At 44.7% G+C, this 18,581-nt stretch overlaps 1 protein-coding gene across 1 annotated transcript in view; it reads right to left on the reverse strand.

Moving 5' to 3' along the window:
- IFT27 (intraflagellar transport 27) overlaps window positions 1-18,581 on the reverse strand; it is a 153,875-nt gene that overhangs the window by 116,665 nt on the left and 18,629 nt on the right. Inside the window, exon 2 of the mRNA XM_078657759.1 lies at window positions 1,194-1,273. Within this exon, the coding sequence (XP_078513885.1) occupies window positions 1,194-1,273 (80 nt within the window). The remainder of the gene's footprint in view (window positions 1-1,193; window positions 1,274-18,581) is intronic.

Genomic DNA, 18,581 nt, shown 5'->3' on the forward strand with positions numbered 1-18,581 from the left:
ATAAATATCAACATTGCACCAATAACAACTAAATCACAAAACACACTTCAAGATGGCACCGAAGAAACTCGAAGGGGGAGGATCATGGGCAAAGTCCCTCTTCGCTGATGCCGGGAAAGGAGGAGCCAAGGCTGACTTTTAAATGCTCGTGAAATTGACAGCTTTCTCATATTGCACGCTGCATCTGAGGAAGTCGGAAGACGAAACGCGTCATGCCAAGTGCAATAAAGGAGCTGAGCAAACAACCCCTAGTGTGCTCTGTGTGTCTTTTAAAGAGGGACACCTTGTGTTGAATATTTTACGTGCAATGCCGCTTGCACGACAGAAGCACCCGCCTCAAGTAGTTCGGCAGGAGAGTGGCGTTTTGTGTTCTAATCTGCGGATATTTGCCTGCCTGAACCGCCGCTGTCAAGGAGCTCCGCTATCTGCCAACAAGTTTGGACTGTGACTTACACATGGCAATGCTGTTTACTTAAAACAGCTTGCACAGAAGCGGCTTTCCGACCAACGGCCAGCGCAAAGGGGCAAAGCGGACCAAAGGGCTTAACAAGTATTACCGGCTGAATGTACCATCGGCTTCAACTAAAGTGTGTGTTGTATCCAGGACGCATGGAGGACTATGTATAATATGCCAAGCAATAAATATCAACATTGCACCAATAACAACTAAATCACAAAACACACTTCAAGATGGCACCGAAGAAACTCGAAGGGGGAGGATCATGGGCAAAGTCCCTCTTCGCTGATGCCGGGAAAGGAGGAGCCAAGGCTGACTTTTAAATGCTCGTGAAATTGACAGCTTTCTCATATTGCACGCTGCATCTGAGGAAGTCGGAAGACGAAACGCGTCATGCCAAGTGCAATAAAGGAGCTGAGCAAACAACCCCTAGTGTGCTCTGTGTGTCTTTTAAAGAGGGACACCTTGTGTTGAATATATATATATATATATATATATATATATATATATATATATATATATATATACATATATACACACATATATACATATATACACATATACACACACATATATACAGGCACACACAGTTGGAATTCTCTCCTGCTCACTGTTAGGCAGAAAGACACCACCCACCCACCCACCACACCATCAACAGCCCGCCCAATATCCTAAACTCCTTTTTAAGGATCTCTTAATCCCTGCATCCCCCCTCGTGCCTTTCTCTCCAGCTTACCATGGAGTAATTCTTCTGGAAAAGTGCACCATCGCTGCGAAAGAGTTGAGCCAATGAGCTTTTCCCCACAGTGGCATCACCTAGAAAGGCAAAGGACAGAGCAATCATAGGACTGTAATGTAGCATCTAATGCCATCAACCACCACCACAGAGAAGGTCTACGTAACAGAATGTCACAGAATCACTGGTAAACAACTCTTTACAAAGCAATAGTGAGTCTTCGGTATAGAGCAACTGAGGAGACCACTTACAAAAGTAATTCAGAGGCAGTCTAGCAAAGTTAGTCTCCCGAGACAAAACAGGTCTACTCCGGAAGCAGAAAGAAGCATTTACATTTTCAAGTAACAAAAAGCATAATGAATGAGAAGGAAGCATTTGTGCACAGCGAGGGCTTGTGGAGTTTTCAAACTCCAGTGGCGCCGTTAGAGGGACAACAATGAGCAAAAGTGATGTTAAAGAGTAGGCATAGTGAGAAGCCTGATTGAGAAATCAAAAGTACCCTAAGAGAAACGTATTTAATAAAATATGCAAATTAATGTGTAAGATAAGTGCATATGGATCTTCCCTTTTCAGGACAGTAACACACACGGAGGTGGCATGGTACATCATAGAGGCGACGGCTGCCGCCATTATGGCCATTATGGGCTAGAGCCCTAAAACTAAGGGAGCTCTTACATATGTTTTAATGAGGTATCACCTATATGATGCCAATGTGCAATCGAACTAACCCAGCTGGTTGAAAATGGCACTGAGTAGTAGATTCCTTCCACCTCTGGTACAGAGATGTAGGGTGAACTAAAAATACCTAACAATGGACCATAGGCTTTATTGGCGCCCTCGCTGGGGATATCTAGAAAAGGTAGAGGAAAATAATGCATCCCACAGTAATGGTCAATATGTTTGAGCCCAAAAAGTGCCCTCCTTAGAGGTACAGGAGGTTTTCTTCAGGACCCGTCAGTCAATATCATATGATTTAATCCAGGGTTCTGTCTGAAAAACAATCAAGGATCAAGTAGCGCCTTAACTTACTAAAATAATAAACCCTAATTCTCCACAGAGTTTTCCCCTAGAGGGTTTTAAACTGCTATTGGGTGCCCTTAGTTGGAAAAAACGCACTAGACTCTTCCGAGCCGCCAACTATATGCCTAGTTCGATACTGCTCATACAGCCAAACTAGAGGAGATGGCTTTAATCAACCTACTAAAAAAAAAAAAAAAAAAATCTGTGAAATGTAACTAACCATTACTCCAAAAACACGCTGGTTTTAGACCAGTCATGGGAACAGAACTGGTTGTTAGATCAACAGTGGATAACTTCTGGATGATAGTGCACAATGGTGACAGGGGAGCGCTTTTGGATCTTGACGCCGTTTGACACCAAAGATTATTCAATCTTATTCCATTGTCTATCCTCCCATGCCAAGGTGGGGTAGGGGGTATGCCGGAGGGGTGAAAGATAGTCTTGCTTTGACTATTATTTTCAATCCGGGAGAACCATAATGGCACAATTGGGTTCATGCCATTGGTTTCACAAACCTACTCAGTGGGGCATTCCTCAGTGGTCCCTAATTTCACTCCTGATGATTAAACTTTGCTTTGCCCTTTCATGCATTTGCTCCATAACTTTCAGGTCAAAACACACTTGTAGGCAGGTGGCATTCAGCTCATATTTAAATCATGTGATGATACCACAGATTCCTTTTCGGACCTTCCACTAACGCCGGAGGCAACCCAAATGTGGATGGCTTAAAACTTTGTGAAACTGAATTAGTCAAGATCTGCAATTCTAACCAGTTATAATAAATTCTCTAAATGGGATAGACTGCTCTGGCTAACTTCACTGGGTGACTGCCCAAACCCTGACCATATACTTTGAAAAATAGGCACAATATTGAACATTGTTCTCCCTCTGGAAGACCAAAACCCTGCATCTGAAAACACAAAATAATCTTTCCTTTTTTATCCTTTGCTCATTGTGTTTTTTTTTACCATGCCTACATTCAATTTAGACTTTATTATGGTAACTCAAAATATTGTGGCCTTCGAAAGGGAAGCCTGGCCCATCTGTAGTGAATACAGATTCAACCAAATACCCGAAGCAACTGCACTGAAAAGCTATTGGCAAAATAATCAAGTTCAAAGCTACGAGCATAGTTCACAGGTTATTCTACAGCAACCAACAGTCCATAACTGCTCTCAGAAGAAAGTGCAAAATATACCCCTACTCAACACCACTGATTAATGGGCACATTTGATCCAAGCTCACAAAATGGGAAGCAAGAACCTTTCAGGTGGAACGCAGCCATTCTATGGAATTCCTGGCGTCTTGAATCCAGATGTAATTTACTTATCTAAAGGAAATGGATTTTCACATTCAAATTCTCTATTACTATTAGTTCCTCCCTCTAGCCAGCTGCTAATTCAGTACTCCCTCTATAGCACCAGCAGACTAATATGACTGTGCAAATTACAAAACTTAAAATAAATGTAAAAAACAAGTACTGCATCTTGGTGGCTGTTTCTTTTGTGAGAGTGCTGCCTGATTGATTAATCACAGGAAACATGGCAAAGGCTTAAGAACCACTGTCAGCAAAATGTTGAGTGCTACAGTGAAAAAATAAATCCTGGTTTGATGTTACCGAATAAATATTTTATTACTGCACGACTGCCTCAATCACGGGTCCTACAGATTTATTAGACAAAAAGCAAATACAATACCCGATCCTGAGGAGGAGAACTATGCAATGTTTGCAGGCTTCCCTAGACCTTTCAACTTGTTTGGTGTCAAAATACTGTGCCGTCGCTGGAAGAAGAGGCAATGAAAGTTTAAGAACTACAAAAGCACTGGTAAGAACTGATCTGAGAAGACATTTTTGGATATTTATCAAATCTAGTGGGTGGTGATGTAGAGGATCTGGTCATCACATTTTCTGAAGACAAAACCCAGACTTATAGATGCCTAGTTGCGTACCTAAATGAACAATTAGATCCACAAAGGCACATTGGCTATGATAGTCCTGGCCCCTTGATATACCTCCACTAAAAAATTGTTGCCCAGGGATTTTACTTTTTGATTTGTGTTTTTGTATAAATAGAGAAGTCATTTAGCTTTGGTAGACATTGCTAATCCGAGTCGAATTTTCCTGGAGCACATTTTTTAAATGTTTGCAGTGATGTCATATTTAAGGAATCATGAGATGTATATACTACATTTTGATGTCAAAATAGGTTTTGCCGGTCAAGTAGTTTTATAAAGACAGAAAATAACTTCTCAGAGCAATCCTTCCATCATTTTCCAAAATGGTGGCTCAATTATGACGTGTTTTAGTCATCATATTGATAATTAATTTTAATATTGTTTTTGTTCCAGCTTTTCCATTAACTTAAATTCGTAAACATGAGCGCAGGAGGTGGTAGAAGAGGATCTTCACCTCCTGACAGAGTGCTGCTAACTACAAAATCTTAGGACTTCTTCAACAAAGAAAAATGTATCATATGCCAAACGAATCTGAAAGAAATACGAACATCAACTGTGGCTGGACAGAAGATAGTTTGTAATGCTGCAGAAATACAGCAAAACGAAGTTCACAATGATTGAAACTGATGGGTGAAGAGGATCACATACTTTATCATTGTAACAACAAGTGCTACAAGTTGTATACAATGGAAAAGAGCCTAGAAAAAATCATCAAAATATAGCAGAAGCCAGAGAATCACAATAAGAATCCGTGTTCTGAGAAAGCGACAACAACATAACCCAATGCCCATCCACTTAGAAGGTCAATGGTTACCCCTCGTCCAATTCCAACGCCTGATAAGAAAGCACAGGAAAGGAGGTACAGAGGGTTCCCTCTTTTACCTACTTGGGCGTTCTATTTGACGACAAAGGCACGTGGTGTTCCCAGCTTAAGGCCAAATCCAACGCTTTGAGTAGATCGGCAGGAGCCATCCTGAATTTTGCTAAAAAACTGGGTTCACGACCGACGAGCGCGATCCTCAAAGTATACAATGCTAAGAGCATCGCAATCGCCAATTACGGGGCCTCAATCTGGGGATACATAGAGCCCGTCCCTATACAAAGGGCAGAGAATAGGTTTTTAAGATCGTTACTTTCTGTTCCCCAGTCCACCCCCACTTTTTCTATTCACTCAGAACTGGGGGTTGGGTACGTCTCTGACGCCATAAAATCTGCCCCTGTCATCTTTTGGTTAAAAACCTGGCTAAACGAAGAGATTTCTCTCAATCACAAAATTCTAGAAGATTGTCTATACATGGATGGAGTGCTTAAGATCCCATGGATGTGGTATGTGAAAAATATGTTGGCACAGGTGGGACGCATCGACCTTTTTAACTCCCCAGAGAACAGAAGGCAGGATGATGTTAAAATAATCAAGGAATCACTGATTAACCTTTTTATCACAGAGCGTGAGGAAATTGAACTTAAGAAAATTACAGTCAGAAGGAATTTTACACTCAAAACTGTTCCAGGCCCAGAACCTTATCTGGTATTTGTAAATAATTCTTTCCACCGCTTTCTTTTAATTAGATTTTGTTTGAATTTAATTCACTTTTTATTGGGCACATACCATAGATGGGACACCCCTGATAACAACAAACCTTGTGACTGTGACAATTTTTCGCCGCAGGACACTTTACATTTTATCATGTTCTGCGAACACTATCATAAAATCAGGAGGAAATACCTCGTCCCCATCCTCAGAGAGGCCCGTTTTTTACAAGTGAGGCCTGCACTTCTATTCCTGCAACTTTTACACAATGCACATGTCACTTTTCATGTTGCAAATGTTTTAGCAGCAGGAGTACGCCTTAATAAAAAGCGCAGTAAAAGTAATAATGGATTGATTATAAACGAAATTTTTTGAATGTAACTTTTATATGAATATAGACATATTGATGTCTCATATGTTTTTAAATGTATATTTTAATCTAATCTTTTTGAGTGTATATATAAATTGTTTACGCACAGGTCACTTTACATTACCCTGATGTTACGATCGATGAATTATTGCGTATATATATTATGTAAATATTCTTCCAGTGATCGTTAAATTTTTTATATGTGTAATTCTGAAATGTATCCTGTGTCTTTTTATGATTTTTTATTAATCGAATAAAAGTAATTGACTGACTGACTGAAGAAAGCAGAGGATCTTCACTGTGTTATCTGTGGTTTAGCCAGAACAAGGGCCAAAGGGGTTGACTAAACAACAAAAGTACAGATTATGGAGTCTCAAAGGGCAAACATGTTTTTATCTGCAGCTAGTTTCTTCCAAGATGAAGTTTGCAGCCGAGTAGCTGATCTAAACAGCGAGGTGAATGTATTTGCAGCAGATTTGTATTCCCTACCCATCTGCATGAGAGCATACATTAAAAAATATGAATGTATAATGAGCTCCCAGCAGCAAAGTAACCTTCAGGTTTGCACTCTTTGAACAAGCAAATTCACTTTTAAAGTAACTCCCAAATCCTGGCTGCGGGTTCACAGGGGTGTTACCCCGAAACCGGTCCCAGAATGCTTGTTTGAAGCCCAGTGTGGACCTGACTTGGCAGTTCGGGCTGGACTGTTACCATGAGGCACAGGGTCAAGACTGATTTGCATATGGCTGGGTCTGAACTGAGGTGGCTAAGTGAGCTAAAGAACGATGATTGATTCAACCCAGATCTGTGACTGGGGGTGAGTGTCTGATAAGTTTCAGCACTCCCTTCATCATCTCCTTGTGTTTGCAATGAGGAGTTGGTGCCTGCAAAGATATATTCAAAAGGTACAGGTCATATTGTTCAAGAACTTAACAGCAAATTGGAGGAATTTTGTGATGCGCCACATGTTGAGTAGGCTGGTTGAAATGGTTCCAATTAAGTCATTGTGCGGTCAAATGACACAGATATTATTACTGTGCTACTTAGAGTGGTTTTAATGTTCATAAGTTCAAGCCTTGTCAGAGTTATGAATGTGTTATGAAACAGGTGAGAAAAGACAGTTAATTCGGCTTCATATTCTGTCCAAGAAATTTGACCCTGAGATGCCTATGGTTCTTATGAAGGCACAAATTCTTCACTGGTGTAAAGAACATGGAGGGGGCCTCCCTGCAAGGTATGTGGAGGGGCCCCTTCCGGGCTCAGTTAGGAGCTCTCCGGCCAGAGTGCTGTGCTGAGGGGGGCCCCACCGCACCGCAGAGGCTGCGGGGGCCTGTGTTACGCCCCTGATATTCTTTTTTTTTTTTTTTTTTGAAAACCTTTATTTTAAAACAAGGCAAATACAATCACCAGCCGGCAAGAACACAGCCGGCTATTATCGAAAGACGGGCAGTGCAAATCAATAATTCAAACCACATACATCCCGCCTCGAAAAGTCCGGATCAACAACCAGGATACTGTCGCACCATAACGGCACCAGGATAAGAGAGGTTTCATTTTTTCTTTGAAAGGAATCAAAAATAGAACAGGATCCGATGACGTACAATATAGTAACACCAGGGGTAGGGGACGTCACAAATCAGGATATGCACAATCGGGACCACTGCAGGCGGGGCGCATGCGAGAATGTGCATTAAAACAGGATAAACAATAGACAGTACAGCACGCTCCCCCATGCAGCACCCGCCCGCCAGATCTAAAAAGAAAGGTATTATAACATCCCCCATACTGGTCGAAGACATAAGAGTAAACCACACACCATGCAGAAACCCATAGAGAAAAAGGGGAAGAAAGAAGAGAAGAAAGCAAGCAAAACAGGAAGAAATAGAGGCCCTAGAAACTGAAAAAGAGAAAGAAAAACGAAGAATACCCCCCACCCTGCATCCCTGCCTCCAGCTACGGCCCCCCCCTCAGCAGAGTGCCTGTCGCCCCTGTCATGAAACCCGAAATTTAGAAGAAGAGAAAAGAAACTACCACCCACCTAGACTAAATATAGATGCAGAGAGAAAAGGAAGAAAGAAAGGAACCATATAAAGCCCTAATAAGGGAGAGAAGCGGAGGAGGAGCCCACCATCAGCCCCCCGGCATCACAGTTCCCTTAGTCCAACATAAATCCAGGATGCACAGTCCGGTGAGCAACAACATTACTAACGTACAGTATAAATGTCACAGAAGAGGCACATTGCGGCATACAAAAATCAATACGCCCCACACCCGGTCTGGAACGAGGAGAACCACAGGACAGCGACAAGAAGCGGTCACCCCTGACCCGTCTTCACGCGCCCCCCACCCCTAGCAGAAAGAGCCCAAACGGGCGCGAACTGTAATCCAAAAGGGGAATTTTGCTGCAAATACACAAGTAAGCTAAGAGCACTGGAGTACAACGGTCCCTTGCTGAGCCAGAAGTATACAACCCTCGAAGCATCAAGCGAATCAGAACCAAAGGAAAAAGTCTCGATGTCCCGTCCCTTCTGGAAGGATCCCCGGGTATCAGGGGGGAAGACGTGGGGAAAGGAGTCGGGAAGACGTGGGGAAAGGAGTCCAATCGTGGTCGCAATCCATGTGTCGCACCTCGGTCAAGGCAAACATCGTCCGTCGCAGGGACAGCCACGAATACCGGAACACCATAACCACCAGTAGTGCACGAGGCCGCCATCTTGCATGAAACAGGAGCGGGGCAAGAAGTATCGCAGTGGTCCGGCAGGTCCGCCATTTTGGAGCACCCCCGTGGAATCAATAGTACGTCAACCTTGTTGATCAGGATTCGCGCAGAGTAAACTATGTCATGGTGAAGGGAGACGATAGCTGCCAATAAAACGCCGTAGCCCCGAACATCTCCACGGTCCCCGTCAGTCGTGTCCCACTGCGACACACATCTTTGATCACACCATGGCCCCCGCTCCCCAAGGCTATGCGCCATTATGTGCCTCGCGGTTTCAAGGAAAACCCAGCCGATCTGAGCGGCCGCCGGCAGTGTTCCAAAAGCAGCCGCCCCTGTCGTGATCAGTGGGGCGAGTAATTCGGGAATCCCCCGCTGGCAGCGGGCCAGCACACAGACGGGCACTCGGCAAATCACAGGAAAGGTTGCCGCCGGCACAAAAGAACCCCACTGACACTCACCCGGTACAATCAATTCTGCACCAGTAGTCAAGTGGGGCGCGCAGTTCAAAGTCGGCCGCACCCACCATAGAGGGTCCGACCGGTGCAGCACAGCTGACGATGCCCGATGTTGTTCGCTCCGCGGCCGGCTCCAGCACTAACTCGAGGCCCCGGTCGCCTGGTCGCTGCGGGCCTCAAACTGCCGTCGAACTTTTCTCCAGGTCGCAAGGAGGTCCGAGCTTCAGGATTTCCCCACGGGCCGTCGGAGCATAACCGCCACCGCAATGCGCCTTCAGAACGCAGGATCACCGGCAGGATAGTCGCGAGGAAGGAGACGGTCCTCGGAGCCGAGGGACTACACGTCCGACCCGGTCGCCATCTTGGCTCCTCCTCCCCTGATATTCTTATGGATGATGACACTATACGAAAAATTAGAACAAAGCTTAGAGCGTTAACTGCTAAACCTGTGAAGTTTCTAAAAGAATGTGCTGAAACAGAAGAAGAATGTGACTTTAAAGACGTATAAAAATAGTGTGTTGCGTGTGTGGAAAATGAGTTCTGACTGTCACACGTTTGACAATCCTTGCTATAGCGAGTTCAAGAGCTCAGTCCCCGCCAAGTGACCTTCTAGCGAAGTCATATTCTGTGTGGGGACACATTAAAAGAGCATTCTACTTGATCAGCAGATGTGTGAATGTTTTGGATCATGCATATGCGGAGAAAGATCCATGTGAATTTGGTTGGGAAGATATTGATGGAGTGCTAAAACCTACGAAATTTCTAAAGCCTTTACCCACAGAACTTACACGTACATGTACTTATAAAGCCTGTGCTACAAAAAGATGTCCCTGTTGATATGCTCTTCTCAAATGTTAAACATTCTGCAAATATATAACGAGCAACTGCTGAAACAAATAAAGTGAACTATGAAAATGTATCTAAAACAGGAGTGATAAACATTGTTTTTTTCCATATTCAGATCATCAGCATGGTTTAGTGTATACATAAAAATTAAAAAACATTATTATTTGTTTCATTTCTATGTATGTCTCTTCTTCCTCTATTATAGCCGCCCTTTTGGAAAATGAAAGAAGGATTGCTCGGACGAGTTATTTTCTGTCTCTTTAAGACTACTTGCCCCCAAAACGTATGTTTTGACATCAAAATGAAGTATATAGGTCTCATGGTTCCTGAAATATTACATCACTGCAACTCATCTGCCATTTTTAAAAATGTAGTCCAGAAAAATTCGGCCCAGATCAGCAATGTCTACCCAAGCTAAATTTCTTCTCTAATGATCCCAAAACACAAATCAAAAATGAAAATCTCTGGACAACAATTTCTTTAAGGAGGTATATCAGGGGGCTGGGATTATGAGATTTATACCTTCAATTCCGCTTGCCAAATACCTGCAAAAATCAGTGGACAACAATGCTACAGGCATGTACCAACTATTGACTACAATTTTCCATAAATTTGAGGGAGGAAGTCATATGTCCTGAGGACCACGAAGAGCTCTAATTCATTACTCAAGAAGCCACTCAAGGAACTGCTAACACTTGCAGAGGATGGCAAGAACGGGCGACAGTGCTGAAGCTTACATAATGGAGATGGAAACAGAACGGCACAGTATGAGCAAATGATGTAACTTGTGAGATGGAGGAGAAAGACGAAAAAAGAGGGACAGAGAAAACCCCAAAGTGGAAAGAGCACGTCACTCACTCTCAGTGGTCCCTGACCTGCCATTGGTCAAAAGTACAGCAAATGTGTCTGTGAAAATCACGCCAGAGTTGTATCTTAACGAACAATGTCACCAGACCACCCCAAAAAAGGAGACGATATACTCATGGTACGTCCTAACTATGGAAAGAAAGAGATTTGATCACTTGTCCTCCAAGAGCGAACTAGAGGAAAGGCCCAATACAATGAAATCATGGGATTGTCAAAGTGCCTGTGCTTATATCATTGAACATGTAAATATGCTACTGAACAGACAGATCAAAGAGACTGAGCTGGCTCAACTACCTGTTGAGCAACACACATTCGAGTTCGACCTAGGCAGTGGAGCTGTGTACAACATTGTGTGCATATAAGAGTACAAGTTGGAAACACAGTGGTCTTCCCCTCCATACCACCAGGTGTATTTCAGTACTACTCCAGAGTAGCAAAACAAGGAAAAATTCTGTATACTTGGTGGGATGCAGACACTATTGTCAAGGAAGAAAGTAAATGTGCTAAAGGTTAAAATCCCTGCTCCCTTTCTGTTAAGCAATGTTACAGTACAGCTTAAGAGTCTGCTAGCCACGACCTTCAATGTCTTGTCTGGCGACTGAACTCTGCAGAAGTTTCCCAGACTTTTTTAGGGGCTAGGAAATCTTGCAGGAAAGCAGACCAGACTTAACATCAATGAGATAATGCATCCCGTAGCGCAAAATCATTGAAGAGTTCCATATACCTGCATTTACAAGTGGAAGAAGAAATCACCAGCTTGCGAAGTGAGGACAATATTCAAAAAGCCCTTACTGAATCTGTGCTTTGTAGCACTTCCCAAAAAAATCTACATCCGTGTGGACACGTACCTCACAAAATGTGCCATTGAAGGGGAGAAACATTTGGATCAACAAATGAACAACATGATAAGCTGCCTGAACAAAGCCAAGTTATTTTCCAAAGTATGCCTATGGGAGGGATACCACCAACTGGAGCTTGCCCCACAGAGCTGTTTTCCTACCATGTTTACGACCCACTTTGGGTGACGGCACTGTAAGAAATTTAACTTTGGACTTTCTTTTGCACCTGAAATATCTGAGGCGGGAATCAGGAAAAATATTAATCCTGTATCAAACTGTTTTAACTATTGTGAGAACATTTTTGTGTCTTGACAAACAAAGGAAGTCAACAGCCAGGCAATACTAGAGGTGAGCAGTGCATACGAGCATGCTGAACTGATAATCAAACAGAACAAATGCAAATTTAAAAAATGTGAACGTAAGCTATTTGGACACATTTTCTCTGGAGAGAGCATGTTGCTGGATTCGGTCATTGTAGACACTATCAGAAATACAACTATATTTCTGGATGTGGGAGTTATCCGAGTGCATAATTGGCAAAGTGTGATGTTAAGTTAGCATTTTAATTTCAATACACATCGCATAATCTATCATATTGGGGGATGCAGTTGAATGGTTTGATATTTGTGTATTACGTTTTACTGATCATGTGCCCAATTGTGTTGCCCGTTTGAATTGTTCAGACCATCGAACAATGATTTTGTTTGGGTTACGGTTGAAGGCATTGGTGTAACTCTTTATTTCGATTTTTGTGGAGAGAGACTTACAGCAATGTCAGAAACTGGTGGAAGAACTGGAGGTTACTTTGGCACCTGAAAAATTAAAAAGAAGCAGTGCAATATTGACATTCTGGGCTTTGATACTCATGTGGCCCAGATGCAGGCTAGGCTGCCAAAGAAGGAGGTTGAGAAGAGCTTGGTTCCTTAGAAAGGAAATGGTAAATCATGGAAATTTACATTACAGACAGTTCAGAATCTGCCCAGGAATTTTAATTTGCCTGCAGTCGCGAAGGCAGGAAGGACATTTGAAGGAGACTCCGTTTTGTCATGTTGGGACGGTATTGCCTCATCACAGTGTATGGATATCATTGGCTGTGAAAGCAGATTTGAGGAGTAGGCTACGTTTCTTAGAACATGTTTATGGTGTCAAGATGTGGTCACTTGACAAGGAGTTGTCGTGTAGGGTACAGGTTCATTTGGATGCAGCTGGTGCTCATGGTTTTGGGATGGTAGACAGTGTGCAGAAAAGTCGCAAACATTGTTGGAGTCCAGGTAGGAGCATGGCATTTCTGGAATTCTTTCAGGCGCTGGTGACAGTGTTTTCTTTTGGGTGTGACATTGACTAAAAAGAGCACAATTCAATGTGAGCAATCGATCAGTTACGGCAGTGGTAATAGTCAAATGGCTAAGGAATGCACAGGTTTCAAACCTATTGTGAAGATTTATGTAGGTGTACCATCAGTAGAATATTGTGTTTAGAGTCATACATATGCCAAATGTTGACAGTAACATAGTGGATGTTTTGTCTCGTTCATAGTGGCATTGATTCCATGCGTTGGCTTCAGGAGAAGAAGCACAGAAGAATGTGATGCTGCAGGTATTGTGGGTGCTAGGGAATTAAGAGTTGAGGAACTGATTAGAATATTGGCTAGCTTACTCTACACGGAGGGGGTACGAGCAGGTGTTGCAGGAGTTTGTAGTGCGAGAAGAAGGAATTGTGATATGGTGGGACTGATCGAGAGGAGAGATGAATGGTGCAATTGTTGCGGAGTTTAATCAAGGCAGGTTTATAGCCAGTGACCATTGCACAAAAGCTGTCAAGCATTTAATTTTGGAAAGTTTTTTTAGCCTTATGATCCTGTATTTGGTGAATAAGCTAAACAGTTGGTGGCCTGCTGGGGTGTGTGACAGGGGAAAGGAGACTCATGTGTGTGGAAGCCAGTGACATATGTCTTGTTGAGGGATCTCCATAGGATTTTTCCGCATTGCGGTTATGCAGACTTTGAGGTTAGCTTGTTCTCTATGCAAAGTTTGGTTGTCTTTTGGAGCTTTTCTAATTTCAGAGTTATTGGGATCTCAAGGGAGGTTTTGAGCAGGGGCGCTGAAGTTCAGGGAAGGGTTTAAGCAATATGGCTGAAAATACTTAAAACAGGTCAGGTAGGGAAAGGGAGTTGGCTGCATGTTGCTAAAAGTGATATCTGGGGGTGAGATTCGCCCACTCGAAATGTTGACACGGTTTGCAGAAAACACAGCAGTGCATGTGGAAACATTTTTTGTCCTGTATGTTATGAGAAACAGAGGGAGAAGGAGGATTTTAGAGACTAGGTCGGCCTCCTTGGGTTCAGTACAAAGTCAGTGAGTCAATCACATTATTGGTTGCCCTACAGTGACACTAACCCCACTTTTTTTTTTTTTTGTAAGACCTTTATTGATACCAAGCAGAGTACACAGCATGAGCCTACAACCCTGAGGCCGGCTCGCTATCTCCATGCAAGCAGTGTGTAGTTATCAAGCGTTATATGAAGCAGAGCGTGTAAACTGTAGGTTCTACTGCCCTCAATATCTCATATAGGGCTCATTCTGCCAATTTACGTGAGTCTTACATTTTAACCTTTTATACGGAAAAACAACATACCCCAACTTAAGACCTGACAGCATCATTGCATACGACCTAGATGTACATTCAAACATAGCTCCAGTGCCCACCCTGTGTGCACCCGTATCCAGTCTGTACCCGTGCACTAAACAACCCACCCGGGAGGATGAAACAGAAGATGAACTAATCCTCCTCACTGTCCTGCAGTGATGTAAGGTAGTTTGTCAAAAAACACCACATATCCTTCGGTCTGGACCTCGCCGGTAATTGCTCCTCATATGTCTGTAGTCTATCCCGGCAGATGGCCATATCATGCAGCCATGTTTTCTTCGTCGGTACCTTCCGGCTATGCCAACATTGCGCTACCTGTCTCTTTGCCAACAATAAAGCAAGTGCACAAAACTTGCGCTTCAACGCTCGGAATTGAGGAACTATTCCCAGTAAACAGATCTTGGGTGTGCACTGTACCTCCTCCTCCAACATGCCAGTTAGTGCGGCGGTGACCTCCCCCCAATACCCCGCAACCTTCTCGCAGTCCCAAGCCAGATGTGCAAAATCCGCCCCCTCCCTATTGCACCTCTTGCATCTGTCTTCCTCCTGTAGGCCAAATCTGCGCATCTTGGTCGGCGTGTAGTAGATCTGGTGCATAAATTTAAAATGTATGATTCTTAAGTTGCCGTTAGGCGTCAAAATCTGCGTTAACGCGCAAGTGCTATTCCACTCCTCATCCGTTAACGGATCCTCTAATAGTGCATCCCACCGCCCCTTAGCCTTCTGAGTGTGTCCCCCCAGTTCCGTTTGTGCAGCTGAGTATAATCTGGACACTAGATGGGAAAGATCAGTAGTAGTGATCAGGAGTTGTAGTGGTGTAAGGCAGTCAGGTTCTGTTGGGAATGTTGGGTAATGTTCCCTCAATGCTCTAGTCAACCTATAGTACGTGAAGCGGAACATGGGAGTCTGGTTTTGGATAGAATTCAATTGGTCTAGGCCCACGAACGTGCCGGCTTGAAACACATCTCCTAGCTTGTCAATACCAGCTTTACTCAGCAAGGACATACCGACCTTTTCACCAGTGACTGACAGTGCCTGGTGATGTTGCAAAGGCATGTCTGGTGCATATAGCGGGGTCTTGTGGGCCAGCTGTCCAAGCCTGTGCCACGCTCTTACCGTGGTGTCCACTGTGTTGATGTCCATAGCATGCAGTGGCGGCCTCGAGTGGGATATGATCGCAGAGAGGGGTATGGAATGAGCATCACCCTCTTCGACGGCCGTATGCGCAAGATATGGGACCCTGTGGTACCAATACGCCGCATACTGTGCCTGCGCGCAGAGGTAATAGAGGAGAAAATCAGGCACACTGAAGCCGCCCCTCGCGAACGGAAGCGTTAGTGTCTGCAGATCAATCCGAGCCTGTTTACCCGCCCAAATCAAAGTCCGCACCATGGATTTTATGCGACGGAATATCTCACGCGTCGGCGTGATTGGGACATTGTTAAACAGGTATAACAGTTTGGGCAATACGTTCATCTTGACGATTGCGATTCTGTCGGCTAGCGAGAGTGGCAAGCGAATCCAACGTTGGACCTTATCTTCAAGCTTAGAGAGGATCACCCCATAGTTTGCTCGCAGGACCTCTTCCGGATTTCTGTGGAACATGACCCCTAGGTATCGAATCGGTTCACGTTGCCAGTCCAATGGGAAATCCACCTCAAAGGGTAAAGTGGTGTCAGTCAGAGGTATTATGGAGGATTTGGACCAATTAATCGCTAGCCCTGAATGTCCGCCGAAGCGGATGTATTCTCGGAGCAGCGGGTTTAGATGGATTTCAGGGTCACGGACGTATAATAACATGTCGTCCGCGTAGAGCGATATGTGAAGTGGCCTGGCTGCAAATTGCAATGCCGACTCTTTGTATTTCTGGCGTACTATGCACGCAAGTGGCTCTAGCGCCAGCGCAAATAACAGAGGGGATAGTGGGCAGCCTTGTCTAGTGCCACGCTGAATGTCGAACGGGTCTGAAATATAGCCGTTGATCCGAACCCTAGCGCTTGGTTCTGTGTAGAGTAAGGTGATCCACTGCACAAACCGTTTAGGGAACCCCATACGGTTCAGGACGATGAGCATATATCGCCATTCAATGGAATCGAACGCTTTTGCGGCGTCAAGCATGACAGCCGCAGCTTTAACCGAAGGTTGGAGGTAATGGGAAAGAGCAAACAAAGATCTAGTGTTGTGTGAAGTGGATCTAGTGGGTATAAATCCCGATTGATCCGGAAGGACCAGGCGTGTCATCAAGGGGGACAGGCGATCCGCTAACAGTTTTGCGAGGATTTTTGAGTCCACGTTAATCAGAGATAGAGGTCTATAGGAATCACATTCCTCCGGGTCTTTGGATGGCTTTAGAAGAGCAATGATCATGGCTTCTCGCAAAGTGGGGGGGAGCAATGATTTTTCGAAGGCAGCGCCATACATGTCTACTAAATAGGGAGCGAGAATATCCGCAAAGTGCTTATAGAATTCAGAGGTGTACCCGTCAGAGCCGGGCGCCTTGCCGTTCGGAAGTGAAGCGATCACTCCTGTTACTTCCTCAACTGTAATGGGCCTAGCCAAGTATTCCCTGTGTGCATCTGATAGCCAGCCAATCGCCACGTCGTGTAAATAATCATACGTGTCCTCCGCTGGGGCTGTGGGCTGTGACTGATATAGCGTGCCAAAGGTGTCAACAAAACATCTCAAAATATCTTCAGAGTGCGTTTGTGGTACACCCTCCTTAGATTTTACTATGAGTATCGCTTTTTGTCCTCGTCCCTCACAAATTTTACGCACCAGTACACCTCCCGGTCTACCCCCCTCCCCGAAGGCTCTAGCCACTTGTGGGCGATCTAAGTACTTTATCTCGGACTCTAAAAAGTCCGCATGCTCCGTATGCAAAGCACGCAAGCCTGGTAAATGTGTATCGTCCTGTGTTGCCTCATACACCAATTCCAAGTCCCTCATTTGTTCCTCACAACGACGAATTTGGCCCCTTATGTCCCTGAGTATCCCTATAGTGGTGCTTAAGCAGACTCCCCTGATCGTAGCTTTGAACGCCTCCCAGAGAAGGCACGGGTCTTCAGTTGTTTGCGCATTATTAGCAAAGTAGTCTTCGATAGCCTTTTTTAATGTGTCAACATAGACTGTGTCTGAGAGGGCACGGGCATTGAATCGCCACTGGAAGGGGGGGGGGTGTAACGAGGCAGCTCTACCCGCAGCATGACAGGGTTGTGGTCTGATAGTGTGCGGGGCAGCACCTGTATCTTACGAACCCACAGGGCCATGTCCCTAGAACCTAACCAGTAATCCAGCCTGGACCAACTATTGTGAGACGCGGTGATGTGTGTAGCGCCTGCCAGATCAGTGTGTTGCAACCTCCATAGATCCGCTAAGGCCAGATCCCCCATCATGTGACCCACCATCTGTCGCGATTGCTTGTGCTGTTCTAGTGATTGGGAGGAGCGGTCCAGCCCATCCTGCAATGTGACGTTGCAGTCCCCCCCGCAGAGTATGTGCGCGCTAGCATGTGTTTGTAAGTGTCCCCATACTTCCCGGAAAAATTCGGGAGCATCCGTGTTTGGTCCATAGACGTTCAAGAGTGTCACCCGTTGGCCTCTCAGTGTACCTGTCACCAACACGTATCTGCCAGCGGGATCATACATAACGTGCTGCTCCTCAAAGTTGATCCCTTTCCTGATCAAAATAATCACCCCGCGGGAGTAGGAAGAATAAGATGCCCTATACACTGACTCAGCCCACCTCTCGCCCAAATGTGCGTGAGTGTGCGGTGCGAGGTGTGTTTCCTGTATGAAAGCTATATCTACTTTCCACCTTGTAAGACTAGCAAAGACCTGCCTGACCTTCTGAGGTCTAGAGAACCCCCTGATATTCCAAGTAAGAACGTTCAAGCATAATCTACCCTCCTCCCTAGAACCCATTTACATCTGTGAATGTGTCATGCTCCATCCCTTTATAAACCAATCCTTCATGTGGTGCCCCCCCGCCCTCAGTGCAAGGAGCAAGCACAACAATGACAGCACAGTGCGGTTTAGAACCCACAAAGCAATACATATGCAAGGTTGTTGGTCTCTGTGAACTTTCAGTCATCCCCCCACCCCTAATCCCACCCGCTCCAGCAACCCCAACCTGCCGAAGCC

This window comes from Lissotriton helveticus, chromosome 1_1 (genome assembly GCF_964261635.1).
Source record: "Lissotriton helveticus chromosome 1_1, aLisHel1.1, whole genome shotgun sequence".
Lineage (NCBI taxonomy): Eukaryota > Metazoa > Chordata > Amphibia > Caudata > Salamandridae > Lissotriton > Lissotriton helveticus.